At 38.3% G+C, this 19,294-nt stretch overlaps 1 protein-coding gene across 3 annotated transcripts in view; it reads left to right on the top strand.

Moving 5' to 3' along the window:
• LOC114651221 (cytoplasmic dynein 2 heavy chain 1) overlaps positions 1–19,294 on the top strand; it is a 462,099-nt gene that overhangs the window by 154,162 nt on the left and 288,643 nt on the right. For all 3 annotated transcript variants that reach the window (XM_051926883.1, XM_051926882.1, XM_051926881.1), the window contains exons 50-55: positions 1,726–1,974; positions 2,123–2,231; positions 5,042–5,155; positions 8,795–8,937; positions 11,834–11,915; positions 16,549–16,703. In XM_051926883.1, coding sequence (XP_051782843.1) covers positions 1,726–1,974; positions 2,123–2,231; positions 5,042–5,155; positions 8,795–8,937; positions 11,834–11,915; positions 16,549–16,703 — 852 coding nt within the window. The remainder of the gene's footprint in view (positions 1–1,725; positions 1,975–2,122; positions 2,232–5,041; positions 5,156–8,794; positions 8,938–11,833; positions 11,916–16,548; positions 16,704–19,294) is intronic.

Raw genomic sequence — 19,294 nt, 5'->3', positions numbered from 1 at the left:
GATAAATTTTGTTTGAAATTTTTGCTTGAGCAAGGAACCATAAATATGTGGAATAAATTACTTAAGTGGTGGATAGTAATACTGTGGGTTCATTAAAACCTCAACTGAATTATATTTTGTAAAAGTTAGGTTAGTTGGAATTAATAAGCTATATTTGTCTCTGTGGTTGTGCAGGATGACTCCACTCTCCCTATTCCATTTGGGAGCTTCTTTAACCTGCACCGTCAATAATCATAAACGTGATGATCTGGGGAAATGAGGACACACACTAACAGTAAGGGGTTGGTGCAACAAGTGTTAAGTGTTGTGATGGAACCAGGGGCGTCAGCAAGCCCCAAACCCCCAAACACGATCACACCGAGTCTCGGGTTCAAATAACGGAAGGTTTATCTATCAATTCCTCCACAAAGTCGCGCAAACACAGGTTCTCTCTCTCTCTCTCTCTCCACATTACCTCTCTTCTTCTCACCACCGCACTCCCCTCCTCCAGTTGAGTGTTGATCTATGTCTTCCCAGCTCTGACTCACCTGGATAAGGGAGTGCAGTCCCTTTTATTATAGATCCGGGAGTACTTCCGGTACCAGGGCGATTGCCCAGTGGAAGTACTTCCGGGTCACATGGAAGTCCCATCAATTGGGTAGTGCATCTCCATACAGCACCCCCTTGTGGCACCCATGATCCCCAGCAGGGCTGTATTGCCAGACTACATCTTCCAGCATTCCCTGCTGGCTCCCGAATGTGCGCCAGGCCTAGCCTAGTATCTGGGGGGAATACAAAGTCCCCAGCAACCTTTTCCACTTCTGGTGGGCTATTCGTCCCTCTGTTCTGGCCATCTATTCCGGGTGTGGTTCATCTGTCTTCCCTGGTCGGGATACCTGTCTGCCTTCTAGAAAAATCCCATCTGGGTAATGAGCCATCCCCTCTTCTGGCTGCAACGCCGGTCCAGCCCATGTGGCATCTACAGTGTTTTTAAATATAAAAAAATAGTAATCAATATTTCAATGTGCTGAATCTTCAATAAATAAATAGTCCAATGAAATTCTAGTGATTGCAGAGTTTATCCATAAAGATGAGGTTAAAGTTCCATACCAGGAAACATTTAAAATAAAAAAAAAGATCTCAGTCCCTGGTGCATCCCTTTAAACCAACATCCTCTCTCTTTTCATGCAGGCTCCTTTTTAACTCTCCCATGTAATTGGGTGCAGGTGCGACATGCTGCTTCCTCCAAAGTACAACTGTGGCACCCAACCAATCTGCCTGCCTCAACACATGTATACAGCGTGATCACCCGCACTTGATTGGAGCCCTGCACACAATTATTTATTAAAACCTGCTCTATGCCATGGACCATTTATCATAGTCTCACTTTCTTGTTCTCATAAAATTTGTTCTTACTAATCATAAAAAGGATGTGTGAGAAATGTGATGGCTTTAGACTGATTAAACATTAAGCTCTTACCTGATTCAAGGCTTATAGATAATTTACAGGATGTTGAGTAATATTCAGCAAATGGGAGAGAGATGTTCATTACTATATGTACAGTACATGAGGAAAATAAATGTGTGGATTAACCAATTAAAATGAATTGAGAAGTTAAGCTGTACCTCAATCTTATTGTTTTCCTTTTCTTTCAAAGCTGTAACTGTAGTAGAAATTTGCAAAAAGTAAGTGTACAGTATATGTTTAAAAATTGTATTTTCACATCTGTTTTTTCTTTTCCATAGGGTATAATCCAGTATGGTAGGGACAATAGGGAATTGGATATCTTACTTTTCCGGGAAGTTCTGGAATACATGGCTAGGGTGGACAGAGTTCTCAGTTGCCCTGGAGGATCTCTTCTGTTAGCTGGACGTAGTGGGGTTGGACGTCGAACTGCTACTTCTGTTGTCAGTCACATGCATGGAGCCACACTGTTTACTCCTAAGATCACTAGGGGTTATGGTTTGAAACAGTTTAAAAATGATCTTAAGCAGGTGAGTATATGGATTAAACTTGTTAAAAAGAAATGATATTTTATATGCATGAACAATGCAGTAGAAATATTAACATTTACAAATATGCATAAGTCCACAATTGCCTAAGTTGAATTCTGAGCTCTTTGTTTTTGCACTTTTGCTTTAGGTGATGCAACTCACTGGAATAGAGGGACAGCAAGTGGTCTTTCTCCTCGAAGACTATCAGTTTGTTCACCCATCATTTCTTGAAATGGTCAACAGTCTTCTATCTTCTGGTTAGGACCTACCCTTTTCTTCTTATTCCTTTTAATAGCATTTAAGAATTTGCCTTGGCTCAGTACATTTCCCTAGGGATGTACTGTGTAAGAGTAAGTTTTGTGGCTTATTTGTGCATGAAGAAGTCATTTGCAAGTGTTCACCATATACTGTATATGAGCTATTTGATGTATGTCTGATATTATAGTATTTCGTTAAACTTTGCTTCTCACCATAAACCTGCCTGGCAGTGATAACCTTAAGAAGAAGAGTATGCAGTACTATTATTTGTCATTTTTAGTGTTCGTGTCCAATTTATTTAAAGCACACTAAATTAACTGTAAGTTTCTGAACCCTGAGAGAATGACGAGAAGTTAAAAAAAAGTGGTTTCATCCAGATAAGTGTATTTCCTTACTAAACATATTATTAACAGCACCTGGAAGGTGAAGAGAGTCAGAAGAAATGGCTGTTGCATGATAGGCAATAGTGGGATAGAGGTCACTCTGCATATTACCACTACAACTCTCACCAGCAAAAAGAAAGAACATGAAGGAAAGGAACATACTGTTATTAAAATGTATCAATTTAAACCATCCATCCATTTTTTAACTTGCTTTACCACTCTGGTTATAGGGATCTAGTGCACATTCTGTAGACATTGAGCACAAGCAGAAAGCTGCCCAGTATGGGGCACTAGTCTTTTATCAATTCCAGTGTAGGAAAAAAACTATATTAAAATACTGTATAGTTTACTGACAGTAAGTAAGTGAGTGGAAAATAATTAAGCATTTAAAAACATAACAGAAACACAGTTTTTTTTAAAGTAAAGTATAAGGATGCAGTCACTTGACATGATTGATTCCGATGGTATCATAAAGTATTATTCTTACATCCATTAACTCTACCTACTGTAAATAGTCTGAATATTACATATGGTAGTGCTGCTGCCTAGCAGTAAGGAGATCATGGGTTTGTGTCCCGGGTCCTCTGTACATGGAGAGCACTTTGAGTAGTGAGAAAAGTGCTATGTAAATGTAAATAATTATTATTTTAATAAAATAAGTGACCGCTGTCTTTTGATAAAAAAATTATTCTTGCATGTCATTCAGCCCAACAGAGCTTGTCAGGTCTATTCATCTAATTTCCCCTAAATAGCACTGAGTCCACTGTCAATTGTCCACCACACTACTTGGTACCTTATTTCATGTGCTTGTAGTTCCCTGTGTGAATAAAAACTGTACAATATTTGCATGAAATTTACTCCTAAAAGGTTTCTGTCTGTGTCTGTGTTCATGCTGAAGAACTAATTTTAAACTAGCACTTTGGCTCCACCATTCTAATTCCCTTGTAATTTTGGAACACTTTAATCATCTTAATCTCAATTTTCATAAAGTTAAAAGGTTCAGCTCCTTTAATCTTTCTTCATAGGACATACTTTAAAGTCCCAGAGTCAGTCTAGTTGCTGTTCTAAAGATGTTCTCTATTGCTGGTATATCAGCTTTTGTAATTTGGGCACCAAATTTGTAGACAGTTCTCCAGATGAGACCTCACTAAGTATAACCTCCCTTCACTTGTACTCTACAGATTGAGATATATAACCTAACATTCTAATAACTTCCATACAGTGTCTAAATGTGAACAGTGAAGAGTCCTAGGCCCTATTATGTCCTTCTCATGAAGTGTACTTTTAAGGATTTAAACCTCCCATAGGTTATTCAAATTTAACATACGTTCAATTGCATTTGTCACAAATTTACCCAAATTGAATTCTGTCGACACCTATCTGCAATTAATCGTCAGATTCTAGATTATCTACCTAAGTTTGTATCATTTGTAAACTTGACCAGCTTGCTTTTGTATCATCTTATCAAGATCCTTTATGTATATTAAAAAGACCAGTGGCCCCAGCACTCATCCCTGAGTGGCAACACTTTTAAAATGACCTGATTCAAAAGAAGTCCTCACACTATAAGCCTTTGCTTTCTGTATTTATGTCAGTTTTGCACTGATCTACATACTGTGCCACTTCTTTTAGTTCAGCCTGTCATGCGGGACCTCTTCAAAAGCCTTCTGAAAATAAAGATAATCTGATCTTAATTGACTGTTTACCACAGTTAATTTTTGTGGTTTATTGTAGGCATTTGCATATATTATATCCTAATTTTGTATCTTGCCTTAGTTAAAGATGTTTGGTAAATAAAGAATAATAGTAGCTAAATTAAAATATTTATTTTAAGCTCTGACTAACTCATCGGCCAGATCCCTTCATAAATAACATTGTCAAGTGTATTCAAACTCTTTGCTGTCCTTTAAGCTTCAGGTAGTCTAGCAGTCCGCTAGCAAATTATCAATCAATTCAATTTTTTATAGCTACAATGATGCAATGTATCTGCTTCACTGACTAGTTCTGCAAGTTAATTTTTATTCCATTTTACTAGACAGATTTATGGGAGAACAGTTTTTCACCTTGCCATGGTCTGCTTTATACGGCACTTTCTTAATCAATAAATCCGGAAAACATTATAATAAACGATAGCTGAAACACATCATAAGATGAGCCATTAAATGACATATGCAGTATATCTAATATTAATTAGTCCTAAAAATGTTCTATTTTTTTCCTTTTCACATAACTCACTTAAACCTTATAAATTAATGCTTATAAAAATAAATCACTTCTTTTCTGATTTTTTATAAAAATGGCTCACATTTCTTTTTGTTTCATTTCAGTGATGACAGCAGCAGTGAATCATTCTTCAATAATCAATATTCACTTAGTAATATTTTTAATAGAATGTACTTTATTTTTACGTTTTATATTTATTCCAGGTGAGGTTCCAGGATTGTACACCACTGAAGAACTGGAGCCTTTGATGTTGCCTCTGAAAGATTTAGCATCACAAGATGGTTTCACTGGGCCTATATTTAACTATTTTGCTCACAGTAAGTGGAATGAGAAAAAAAATCAGAAGCTGAAATATTCTTCCCCTTGTATCTTGTTTGCAATAATTATTATAAATTATACAGTAGTATTGCAGTGATAATGTTATACATTAAAATGTAGTAAATTTAGCAGTATGTATTTGAATAACTGACAAGTTGGTTTCAATTTTATGATTCTATATCTTGTCAGATTCCAAGATTTAAAATATCCTTCACTCTGTTTAAAAGCATATAAAATAAGTACTTCTTCTCATGAAAGCAATATATCTTAAAGTGTAATTTTTTTTCTGCCCCTTATTGTCTAGTGATATAAAAAATGGTTGAAATGATTGAGCCTGAAGTTTCATTTTGTTTGCAGTATTTTTTCCACTTTAACTGATGAAACAAATGTATAGCACAGTCATATTTTGGTTTGCAGTTGGTTATGTGCAGTTCCAAGTAAAGTGCTAATGTCAGCAGTGCAGTCATGCACCTTCAAAAGCTTTTTGGCTCAGCAAGCTGAAGTACAGTGCAGTGCAGTGCAGTGCAGTGCAGTGGAGCTGAGAACACATAAACTGCTAAGGTCTTCAGTGCTGTTGACTGTTGGATTATTAAACTGTATGTTTATTTTTCATGAAAAAGTTCAACTCTGTTTAGGCAACTAATAAGTGCTAAGTATAAAAATGGCCTTTTAGCAAAATGAGGAGATAAACAGCTTATAATGTTTTCTACTATAAATTTATAACTTATATTTTTATCAAATTACATCGTTTTGAATACCTTTACAAGCCAGAATATTTCTAGTTATTAAATGAAAATATGTTTATGGCAGAAGAAAAAGAAACAAGAGAGTATCAAAAGTAAAGCAGATTAATGTGTTGTGAAAGTTACTGTATTTAAATGGCTAAGGCTCCATATATCTTTATAAAGTAACATTCTTCAGGCTTTCATAGTTGCTTCACTGACAATGCCTTCCTTTCACTTTACGTGTTGATGTGTGTGATTTCACCTTCTTGCATGTTGTGTTTTGTTTGTCAGCAATATGCTGGTGCGCTTGCTTCTTTTTGTTCCTAGTGCACATGCACCCTTGGCTAATGTTAGGCAGGGATCTTTTCATTTCAAGAACTTGGATATGAAAAGGCATGCTGTTGACTTTTCTTGTGCCTTTTCTGAAATGGTTGACAGCATTTTTGTGAAGTTTTTGCTTAGCTTCTGTTGAGGTTTGCTGTCATGTACTTGGTTCTTCTTTTGTATTATTCTACAGTGCATTTTTCTTCACATTAGTTAGGAGTTAATTTTAATGTTTTTTGTCACATGGTGGTGCATTTTCTTCTGAGCAAGATACGTAAAGTTTGATGTAGCGTTAGAAAAGTGAAGAAAGCCCTTGTAGGATTCTGTGTAGGGCTTCCTTTAGCTTTTCTCTTTTAGACATAATATTCAAAATGACCTCATACAGTTTTGTCCTCCTTACATCTGTTCAAATGAAAAGATAGAGACAGAAATGTATTTTTTTCTGTATCAGCATTATCTAGACAAATGATCCAGAGTCCCATGGTCTGTTTAACTTGGTACTACTGCTTGACTGCCAAGTTATTTGCATGCCATTAAAAAGTCATTGCAGATGAAGGAACACTGGAATCATTGGGTAGAAGGGTACTTTCATCATACTGGCTGGTTCTGAATGGATTCATCTGAAATATGGCCAATGTTGGGGATGGGGGGTTAGTTTGTTGGTGGAGGTCTCCAGGACTCTGACTGTGTGTGGCTTGTCTGATTTATTTCTGTACAATCTGGCAGTGGTTTTACAACTAGCTGATGGACAGATATTGTTGTTTTCAGTCAATTAGAGTCTACTTTGTTTTTGATATATTTCAACAAATCTGTATCCCTGTATGTGATAGTTCTATGTTTAGTGAGTGATATAATCTATTCTTGCATTTTGACTTGAGAATTGTTGCAACGCTCTACACCTGCACCTGGTAAGGAGTGCTATGCAAGAACAAAGTAGCAGTGTATTGTATTTCTGAAGTGGCAATGATAGATTGGTAAAGAGGATTACTTGTGTTCTATTTTGTGTTTTGTAATACCCCATTTTTGACACCCATCGCATGCCCAACCTACCTGAAAGAGGGTGTCTCCCCAAATTCTTCGCCACCTAGTAAAGTGCCAGGATCTCAAGACATTTTGTGTGGTTTCTCACCTTTTCTAGTGTGAACTGTTAAGCAGTACTTCAGGGCTTAGCATTATTGTCACTAATGGTTTTGAAAAAATAGTGAAGATTCCATTCGCATGCCCATTGTGTTTACCATTATGGAGTGCTGCCTGTGTACATTGCTATGAAGCACTAGCCTTAAACGTATTTTATTTGGAATGATTGGCGTTTATGGACACTTATTCCATTTTTTACTCCCTGTCCTTATACTTCTAGTTTTTAGTTCTGTAGTGACCATCCCACCTCTTGGCTGCAAACCCAAATTCTGGCCCTTTGGGGTAGTCACTCAGGGAAAGATTCTGTACATTTACTTGTATTCCTTCACATATGTAAAAGTTTAGAAGGTTATTGTATAATTTATTACCATATAAGATAGCGTCATCATTAGTGCATGGTTTAAGAACAGTCAAGGTTACATTTTTTGTAGCAGAAGAATCTAAATCTCACCTAAAAAGCCCAGTATGGCTTTCTTGCTTGATTATGGCATGAGCACGGGCAATGTATAAAATGCAAAATAACTTTAGTTTATATCAAGTACCAGAATTTAAAATTCATTTTTTGCTTTGCTTCGTGAATGGTGTCTGCCTTTGCAAACGTTATTTGGTATACTTTCAACCATGCTGTAGTTTTTTCATTTAACTGTCAATGTTTTCATGGAGAAAGCACAAATTTAATTCCAGGTTAAGAAATATTTTCCTGTATTTAATTATAGTCAATTAAACTGGATTACAGGCTACAAATTATGTGTAGATAATACACTTCCAACAAAAACAATGCATGTTTGACCAAAAAGAGTGAATTATTAATGGTCAAAAGCACTTACTGAATGAAAAAAGTAGGCCGGCAGAGGAGGAATTCAGATGGGTGCAGCTAAGCTATTGCAGCTCAGATTTGTGTACTTTTTATTTGCTTTCAAAATAAATAGTAAGTTACCATAAAAATCATACTTTGTGGGAGATGAATTGTCTTCTCCATCTATGCTCTGATCTTTCTGTTCACAGTAGCTACTATAACCTTGATTTAAATGGTGGTACTGGATTTAAATAGCTTACCATGCTTAATGCAATACATTAAATCAAGTCATGTATTTCTAATGTGTTGATTTTATTTTTTAATAGTTTGTAGTCATGTTTTGGTACTCAAAGTGATTGATAGTACTTGGATTAAAGGCCTACATTAAATATACAGTAAAGAGTTCAGTGTATCAAGCTTAACAGACTGCATTTTTTGCATTTCTTAATGTACCTTTCTACACTCTACAATAAAAAGTTGCTCCTATGTACTAATTACTATTTACTGTATGTATGCATAGTCTTGCAGTTTATGCTTTTGTCTATTATCCATTGTAACTCTTAGTTGCAAACACATAACTGCTCTCTTTTATACATCATATGATTGCTTGCTTAATTAGGTCTCCTAATAGGTACATGGCTTTTTTATAATTTTAGGAGTGCAGCAAAACCTTCATATAATTTTAATCATGGACTGCACCAATTCTACCTTTACCCTCAACTGTGAGAGTAATCCAGCCCTCTACCGAAAGTGCTCAGTGCAGTGGATGGAAACCTGGTCTGATAAGAGTATGAGGAAGGTAGGCTGGTTCTGTATTCCGTTACTTTATCTGTAATTGTGGCTAATTTGTGTATTGTTACTCTGTTTTGCCAAAGGTATTGCTACTTGGAAGTTTATAAATCGTTTCTTTTTCATCCACCTTAGACAAATAATCTAAAAATATATTTTGTCTGAACTCCAATAGCTGATGAGGATAGCAAAAACACAAAACAAATATACACAAATGATAAATTGTTTAATTTATTAAATTAAATTAAACAAATTTATTTAATAGCGTGGGAAGCAGCCCGGACACAGACAGACGGACACGTTCATGTCACCCAACAACACGTTTATTTACAATTATTTACAGCAGTCAAACACGCACTACCCAGTGCCGCAGCACCAATCACCCCAAAGTCCAGGCCAACACACAATGCTTTTCCTGTCTTCAGGCCGCCTCTTTCCTCTCCCAGACCTTGTCCTCTTCCACCCGACTCCAGCCCTGAATGAAGGGAGGCGGCCCCTTTTATTGTCCCCCGGATGTGCTCCAGGTGTGTTCTGGCAATCTTCCACCGACATGCCCCAGTGTGGCGAAAGTGCAGGCTGCATCCCCGGAAGCACTCTGGGTGGCCCTGTTCCTCTTCCCCCCAGCACTTCCTGGTGTGGTGGAAGTGCTGAGGTCCAGGGCTCTCCAGGCAATGGGGCGCCCCCTGGCGGCGAGCACGGGCCCCTACAGGGTTGTGCTTCAAAGCTCTGTACCCGTGGTCCCCACAGTAACCAGGGCGGTCGCCCCCTTGTGGACCACTTGGGCGTCCCTGCTGGGTACCACCCCCAGCCGTGTGCCACAATAGTTAATTTGATTATCCCTTTATGTAAATCTTCTACATTTTCTGCAGTTACTAAGCATTTTGCCTTATTTGAATTAATTTTTTTTTTCTTTTTTTTTTAAACTGTCATGCCTGAACATCCTGGTTAAGACCTTATCAAAACACTTCTTTTAGAGACCTGGACTATATCTTGTTCTTTATAAAGCCAAAAATCTCTTCCTCTTAATCAATTTTTTGGTCAATTTTCTGGAATGAATAAAATCTTTTTTATGCTGGATGTACCAATTTTGTCTTGGCTATAATGGACAGATGACGTGAAATTCACTTTCAGGACCTTTTTGTATGAGCCTGAATTCATAGTACAAAGAATATTTCAAGTAATCTTCTGAATATTTAAATTAATATTGTTGGTAAAATTTTTTGAGAAATTATTCTGTATTGCGTGCCCACTAATGCTTGTCATTGTCATTTAATTTTTTGTCATATTGTTCATGAGTGAACACAGAGTCAGCTGTGGCAAAAAAAGGCCTTGGAGGCCATTTTTTTTTTTTTTTATTTGACATCCTTAATTATTTGGTGAATATTCATAGTTATAGTCATCATAATCTTAAAAGTCTTAAAATTTCTTCATTTTATAAGACAATATTTTTCAGTAGGCTGATGACTTTTCAAGGCATTTTTGAAATATTTTTTGATTCTGTCTCACTTATGAGATCATGCTATGGTGTGCTAAACTAGTATAAGCTATATGTGTAAGAAGAAATGGTCTTCTTTCTTACATTTTTATAGTTGGGAGCCTTTTGGACTTTCTTATAACTTTTAAGATAATCAGTTATTTTTGTACTTGGTTATGCTTATTTCAGTGAGTGATTGATGAAACATGATGCTCGATTGCTGTAGGTTTACATATTAGTGAATACTACATGACTGATGTCTTTTTCTGTTGAATCCAAATGTTGAACTTGTTGCTGAGAACTCTTTGTTTTAGTAAAGTCTACATTTTAATAAAAAATTATTTCAAATTAAAAATACAAAACAGGTGTCAATTTTTAAGTAGCACTAATAATGTTTTACATTGACACTAACATGAGCACTAAGGTTAATATTTTAATCCTAGTACTACTGGTTTACGAGTACCTTAAACTTCTAGTGTTTCAGTTATAGAATGCATAATTAATTGGGGAAAGCATTTGTAAACTCCGTTTACAAACTCCGATATGCAAAACCGTTTCTGCTTAGGAAGTGATAGTTTAAGTTTCTTTTTTGTGTTAATACATTTTTTTGTTTCCTGTGAAGTGATCAGGACAATATCATTTTCTTTAAATGTAATTATTTGATAATTCAGCTAACTTAATTCTTTTATCTGGTTTGCTTTCTCTTGGTGAGGATTGCAAGAGTAACAGACTATTATCTAGCTCCAACTGGGAAATTTACAGACAACTTTAGAATATTTTGTCTTTAATGTCTGCCCTGAATTTTGCTCAGGCTCTGCCAGGTAAAGCCCCCAGAGGACATTTTCATTAACTGCTCACTTAACTTCAGTTGGCCAATCATGATCTGGAAAACAACATGTTTTTTTACTTATTATCACAGATAGTGAGTCATTTCACTCTGTACGTTCTCTTTCGCTTTGTTTTAAGATAGTAATGTAGATTGACCAGCAAATTGAGAACTTTACTTAGACTCTTAACTTGTAAAGTACTTCAGAAAACACCGGTTTAGTGTCAAAAGTACTGTTGCTTATGCACTGATTAATATGTCTCATAATTCTTTCACCCTTGCACATGAAATAAACACTGAGGCAATTAAACTCTTCATCTTGGAGCTCTCCATCAGCTGCAAAGAACAGTTAGTCTTTTATTGGAGAGAAAAATGAAACTCACATTTGGAAAGTCTGATTATTATTCCAACAGCAAAATACTCAGCAACACAGTAGTTATATGCATGCCAGAGATCACACTCAGTTGGACCCAAGGGAATAACATCAACTTTCAGCTCCCCACTAGATACTCTCTAATTATGTATGTTCTTTACATAGAATTTTTTTGTTCAATTAGAGCCTTGTGCTGCATTGTATTTTAACTCCTTTATTGCCTTTCTATGCAGATACCTGAAATGCTGCTTTTGAAAAATGAGGGCCATGAAGAGAAGAATGACAAAAGAAATGAGCCAAAAAGAAATCATTCCGGTATGAATGCTGTGAACATAATGTGTAAAATAGGCCTCCTCTTTTAACCATTAAAATTTCACGTTCTCCTCTTTCCTGTCAAATTATTTGATTTAATTTTGGCATGTAAGAAACAATTTGTAACTCTTCAGATACTGATGCTGCCCTTTTACTCTTAAGAAAAGATGTTCCAGGTCAATAATCATATTTTCTCTTACTTGTTATCAGATAGCCCTAAATCCCAGTGTTGTTTTCTAATTGAGTTGAGACAGCATGCTATGTTTCTGCTGTTAGGGATTAAATAATTTTTTAAACACATTAATGTATAATTTTATAGTAATAACAGCTTTTTTCCTTCGATAACTGTAAACATTGTGTCCGGTTTGAATTTAGGATGACCACATGAGGAATACAGTGGAACCTCGGTTCACGACCATAATTTGTTCCAAAACTCTGGTCGTAAACCGATTTGGTCATTAACCAAAGCAATTTCCCCCATAGGATTGTATGTAAATACAATTAATCCATTCCAGACCATACAAACTGTATGTAAATATATTTTTTTTTAAGTTTTTAAGCACAAATATAGTTAATTAAACCATAGAATGCATAGCATAATAGTAAACTAAATGTAAAGACATTGAATAACACTGAGAAAACCTTGAACAACAAAGAAAACTAACACTGCAATAGTTCGCGCTATAGCGCTACCAACTGCTGGCTAAAAACACTTTTTTTTAATGAGTTTTAAGCACAGGGAAAAAAATGAACATTTGAAAAAATCCGTAATTTAATAAACCACCAAGAAAAGTAACATTGCAACAATGCATGCTAAGAACCGATCACTGTAAACAGAAGTGAAAACAAAATCAAGCCCAGTGCATTCTTTAACTGCCTTCCTACCTTATGCGTCCAGCTCTCTCTCGTGCTGCCTGTGTATGTGCCTCTGTCTCTCTCTCACGCTGCCTGTGTGTGTGCGCGCGGCTCTCTCTCGTGCTGCCTGTGTGTGTGTGCGTCTGTCTCTCTCTCTCGCGCTGCCTGTGTGTGTGCGCGGCTCTCTCTCTCTCTCTCGCGCTGCCTGTGTGTGTGTGTCTGTCTCTCTCTCGCGCTGCCTGTTTGTGTGCACGGCTCTCTCTCTCGCGCTGCCTGTGTGTGTGTGTCTGTCTCTCTCTTGGCTGCCTGTGTGTGTGTCTGTCTCTCTCACGCTGCCTGTGTGTGTGCACGGCTCTCTCTCTCGTGCTGCCTGTGTGTGTGTGTGTGTGTGTGTCTGTCTCTCTCTTGGCTGCCTGTGTGTGTGTCTGTCTCTCTCACGCTGCCTGTGTGTGTGCGCTGCTCTCTCTCTCGCGCTGCCTCTGTGCGTGTGTGTGTGTGTGTCGCTCTCTCTCTCTCTCTTGCTCACTGCATAGGAAATGCACAGGGAGAGACTGAACATGTACAAACCGAAAGGGAAACTGGCTTGTTCATATACCGAGTGTGTGGTCGTGAACCGAGGCAAAAGTTTGTCGAACTTTTTGGTCATAAACTGATTTGTACATGTACTGAGACGTTCGTGAACCGTGGTTCCACTGTAGTTGGGGTACCAGCCAGGTAATACCTGTTTAATTAATAAAGAAAAAAGTTTAACTGATAACATACAAAAAGAAAAAGTGCCAACGACAGTTGCAGTCAGGGCTTCCTGGGTAATGTCCCTCCACAAATAATTAAGGAGTTCCACCTCTGGTTTGATCTTGGATCCAACTGAGTAGCCACTTCTGATGGTGCAATGGAATACATAGCTAGCCCAGAAGAGGCAGGGTGTTGTATTAGAGCTAGAGGTGTGGTCATTTCTTGGATTTGCCTTGTAGAAAAAAGGAGAGGAGACTGTTAGTGCCAGTGCCCTCTCATATCCTGGGGTGGTATTGCTCACCTGAACAGAACCCTGAAGGTGATCCCTAGTCACATATGTGTTACAATGCAACAATTGACATCTCTCAATTATAAAAAAAATCCTGGCAGAAAGACAAGACTGTGCTGAAGAAGAAGAAGGCCACGCTGGTGAAAGGTACTTCATCGGTAGGGATAAGTGTCAATACTTGTAGATTAAGGTGTAGCAAGTCTTCGTTGTTGATGCTTAATATAGCTTGCGTACTGAGATGTTCCGGAGTCACAGTTGAGAAACACTTTTTTAATGTCTTTTAAGCACAGGGGAAAAAATGAACATGTGAAACATCCGTAATGTAATAAGCCACCAAGAAAAGTAACATTGCAACAATGCTATCTACAACCCGATCGCTGTAAACAGAAGTGAAAATAAAATCGAGCCCGGTGCACAGTAGTAGTGCTGCTGCTTTGCAGTAAGGAGACTGTGGAAGATTGTGGGTTCGCTTCCTGGTTCCTCCCTGTGTGGATAGCGCTTTGAATACTGAGAACACCGCTATATCAATGTAATGAAGTATTATTATTCTTATGTGTCCAGCGCTCTCTCTCTCTCTCGCGCGCGCCTGTATGCGTGTGTGTGTCGCTCGCGACACGTGTTCCTGCAGGCATACGCCGCATAATTATTTATTGATGGCTGAACACTTCCGGAAAGACACAGTTGTCTAAAAGGGGTGGGTTTGAGGATACAACAGTAAGTGAATGAAAAGATGGAACTCTGGAGAGAGCAACATACAACTGTCCGTGTCTGAAAACTGGTTTTGGCAGATACATACATATCTTTTTGAAAGGTTGGCCCTGTGCCTTGTTAATTGTAATCGCAAAGGCCAATCTTACAGGAAATTGTCTTCGACTAAAATTAAAAGGCAAATTATCCACGACAAACAACCTGTTTTACACGCTGCATACCAACCCGCGGTGTAGTATACGCCACATAATCACACGCTTTTTAAATGTTTTTTAAGCAGAGGGAAAAAAAATGAACATTTGCAAAATCCGTAACGCTGCTTTCAGTAAGTACAATGCACATGCGTTTAATTTGTCGGCCACTTTTTGCCAGCCATCTTTTCTGGTTTGGGCTGCTTTTGCAGTGTTACCGATTGTGCATATTAAATCTTGAAATCCTTTGAGTAACATTAACAAACTAACACCCACCCACCCACACAGCTTGTGTGAAAAAAATGCGCCCGTTCTTTCATCATTTTGTTGCAGCCTATCAAAGACTTGCTGATCATGTTTTCTAGACTCAATATACATTGGCTTTTCACTCAGCACGGGGGCAGCATTCATCTCGGATTATTACATCCAGCTAGACTAATCTGCTACACTGCTGCGTTTGAAAAACCGACTTATCCCGGATGAGTTTCACCGGCATTAATGATTAGGAATCCGGTTGGAACAAAACCCTGCAGCCATAGGGGTTCACCAGGACCGAGTTTGGGAAACACTGCTGAACACAGACGAAACTGACTCGGGTGAGGAGTTGGGGCGGGCAAAGTAGTTGCAGCTATTGATTATTCAGTGTTGTTTGCCTGGGTGTCTGATCTGCTCGACGGGATTAGAAATAAAAGGAAAACAATGTGAAGGCAATGTCACAGGTGTTCCTGTGGTATAGCAGATCCACAGCTCCCCTTCAAAAGGCCATTTTTAAATAAATAATCATTACGCTCACAGCGTAGCGAGGGGCGTGGAAGTCTGGCTGAAACGGTTTCCGGGTGGAGTCGTGCTGGGGGCGTTTCTCCCCTGTGCAGTGTGCGAGCGAGTGAGGAGAGAGAGAAAGCCGGTACGTTAGAGTGAGCGAGAGCAGGCTCAAAGGCAATGTCACAGGTGTTCCTGAGGTACAGCAGGTCCATAGCTCCCCTTCAAAAGGCCATTTTTAAATATGTCTGTTCTGCTCGATGGGATCAGAAATAAAAGGAAAACAATGTGAAGGCAATGTCACAGGTGTTCCTGTAGTATTGCGGGTCTACAGCTCCCCTTCAAAAGGCCATTTTTAAATAAATAATCACCGCGCTCACAGCGCAGCAAGGAACGTGGAAGTGTGGCTGAAACGGTTTCCAGGTGGAGTCGTGCTGCAGCCGTTTCTCCCCTGTGCAGTGTGCAAGCGAGTGAGGAGAGAGAGAAAGCCGGTACGTTAGAGTGAGCGAGAGCAGGCTCGAAGGCAATGTGTTCCTGTGGTATAGCGGGTCCATAGCTTTAATCAGGCGACTGACAGTAGTGGAGTCAGGCACAGAGAAGGTCAGCTGCTGAGAGAGCATCTCGACTGTTGCAGGGCCTGCATCGGTGAAGCAGGTGAGACGCTAATGAAAAAGAGGCACAGGGCTTATTGGTTTTTAAAGACTGCTTTTGTTTTAAGGATCCCATGGGATACCCCTCACAAACTGTTTTACACACTGCATACAGCGATTCACATCCGCGAGAAACATGCCTCTATGAACAGTCAATGTGGCTCAGAGGTCCATGTGGACTCTAGCACAGATGAACATAAATGATGCCGTGTTTTCTGAGTCGTTGTGACCTAGTTGGTGGGCGTGGCTCTGCGAGTTGTCGTAGTATCTAATGGTCTTAGAGTTGGTGGGCGTGGCTCCGTCCTGCGTGCTTCCATGGGTGTCTTGCTTGCTCTGGCGGCAGCTTAGTGAATTATATATATATATATAGATTGAAAATATCTTACACGCAGAGTATATGGTTTTAATTCTGTTTGATTCATTTTGTTCATGATATTTTCATATTCTTACAGGACACAGTGACTTTACAAAATCGTTTCTGGTAATCCATGAGTCTTGCAAGGAATATGGTGCAACTCCTAGTCGCTATATGACATTTCTTCATCTGTACATCACGCTTTATAGCAGCAAGAAAACAGAATTGATAAAAAGACAGAGCCATTTACAGGTATGTATTTTTCCCCCAAAACTATATTCCTAAAATGAAATCTCAAGAAGAAGTTTATATAACCAGAAAGACAATCTATGTATTTATAAAGGATTTCTTAATTTAATTGGACTGAGAATTAAACTATACACATAATAATGTATTTCAAAATTATGTTTAAGAGGAAAAAATAAACCATTTGGGTTGAATTTGTTGATTTATTTGCCATTAACAAATTGTTTTTCATACCATTGTTTACAAAGCCTTAATGTTGTTGCTGTACTTTTTGAATTACCTGAACAGAACGATACTATATTCTAAGTTAGTTATTACGGATGGTTAGATACAGACTATTTAATGTGTCTTTAATATGCTGTTTGAATTGGGTTAAACCAGATTATATACATTTCTGTTAGTGAATTTGTGATCACATCACATGATACTTTGTTCAGTATAGCCAATGTACTTGAACTAGGTGAAACATTATGTTGCTATATTATGTGCAAAAATATTTATATATTTGCCAAGTCAGTATTCACATTGTTGGTTCACACTTTATGCTGATAAAACCAACTCATTAAGAAGTAAAAGCCTTTCCTTTAGGTGTAACAATAAAAATTGTATTACAAATTTATGTTTAGTATATCATTTAGATTTTATATAGTTTTCATTCCAGTATAACCTGTAAACTTGTTATAAAGTTCATAGTCTTTTAGTGCTCTCTGCATTTTAAGTTAGCCTTCCTTATTATTTCAACTAATAGATAAAAGGATATATTTAAATACATGTACATGTTAATATTATACTGCTGTGGAAACTAACTAATCCAAACTATTTACTGCTTCAAATAAGTAGTTCTTGCATTTGCCTATTGGTTATCTATACTAATTAATAAAAGGCAAAGCCCTCACTGACTCACTGACTCACTGACTGACTCACTCACTCACTCACTCACTCATCACTAATTGTCCAACTTCCCGTGTAGGTGGAAGGCTAAAATTTGGCAGGCTGATTCCTTATAGCTTACTTACAAAAGTTAGGCAGGTTTCATTTCGAAATTCAACGCGTAATGGTCATAACTGGAACCTCTTTTTTGACAATATACTGTAATGGACGGCAGCTCGATGGCCGTGGGAGGCGGAGTTGAGTGTCACGTCATCACGCCTCCCACGTAATCACGTGAAAAGACTGTGAGTGCAGTAGGGAGAAATGAAGTAAGAGCTGCAAACAGCAAAGAACAAAAAATTCATTAAACAATTGAGAAGGGAGCGAGTGAAGCATACAAGCATCTTCATAAGGGAAACAAAGCACCGTGTAAAACGTAAGTTTAAATTAAGTTTATTGAAACGCTCCCGTTAAGGATTGCAATAACATATTCGCGAGATAAAAGAACGCAGTAGGGAGAAATGAAGGAAGAGCCGCAAACAGTGAAGAGCAAAAAATTCATTAAACAATTGAGAAGGGAGCGAGTGAAGCATACAAGCATGTTCATAAGGGAAACAAAGCACGGTGTAAAACGTAAGTTTAAATTAAGTTTATAGAAACGCTCCCGCTGCGGATTGCAATAACATATTCGCGAGATAAAAGTTTAATGAGAAGACACAAGGTATAAACGAACCACACACAGTGGCGCAACGTTAGGGGCAACAGTTTCAACCATTCTATGATCTGCTTCTCGCAACTGAAAGACGGCACATGGCGGATGTTAGCCGACTTGCTGACCGCAACGTTAGGGGCTTCAACTCTGGTGCTGACGATAGAGATTCGATTCCCGAGAAGGGATGCAGTGAGTGTGTATGCCTGATGAGCCCAGAATTAGGGAGAAACACGTGTCGCATACTCTTTGCATTATTTGAAAGTAAACTATTAAAACCATTCTATGATCAGCTTCTGGGAACAGAAAGAGGGCACGTGGCGGATGTAAGGCGACTTCCTGACCAACCACAAGCGTAACCTGGCAGGTAACCACCCATACAGTCAGATTGTGATTCAGAAAACGAATGCCATGAATGTAATTACCACGATCTACATACTGTCAAATAAACGAAACACACGCCGTAGCGCGACAGCTGTGTAAAGCGAGGTTCACAAAAAAACAGATCCTTAACAAATTGTTATTGGTATATTTTCGATCCGTTTAAAAAGGTTTTCTTTTCTTCTTAAAAAATTAAAAGCAGTACTTCGCCGCAACGAAGCGCGAGAATTTGGCTATATATATCTGCTTCTCGCAATTAAAAGAGGGCACGTGGCGGATTTTAGACAACTTCATGACCAAACATAAGTGTTACCTGCCAGGTAGGGTTACCACTTTTAATACAAAAAAATAAGGGACGCATACTGCAGCGGGTGCCACATCTCAGTGCCAACAGTTTGCAGACTCTACTTAAAAGACCCGCCCTCCTCACTGGACAGTTAAAAAGACCAATCAAACTAACGATGACATCAAGTATTACCCAATCAAAAGTAGGAAAGGAGGCATCTTCATTAAATGCGTGTGGGATGATTTGCATGAGACGCTGCTTTAAAAAAAATTATAAAAAAAATACGGGACAAATCCTGTCCCGTATTGATTCAAAACGGGACGCGCAATTTCATTCTCAAATGCAGGATGA

This window comes from Erpetoichthys calabaricus, chromosome 4 (assembly GCF_900747795.2).
Source record: "Erpetoichthys calabaricus chromosome 4, fErpCal1.3, whole genome shotgun sequence".
Taxonomy (NCBI): domain Eukaryota; kingdom Metazoa; phylum Chordata; class Cladistia; order Polypteriformes; family Polypteridae; genus Erpetoichthys; species Erpetoichthys calabaricus.
The sequence above is the reverse complement of the archived record's forward strand: the minus strand, read 5'-3'. Positions and strand labels throughout refer to the sequence as shown.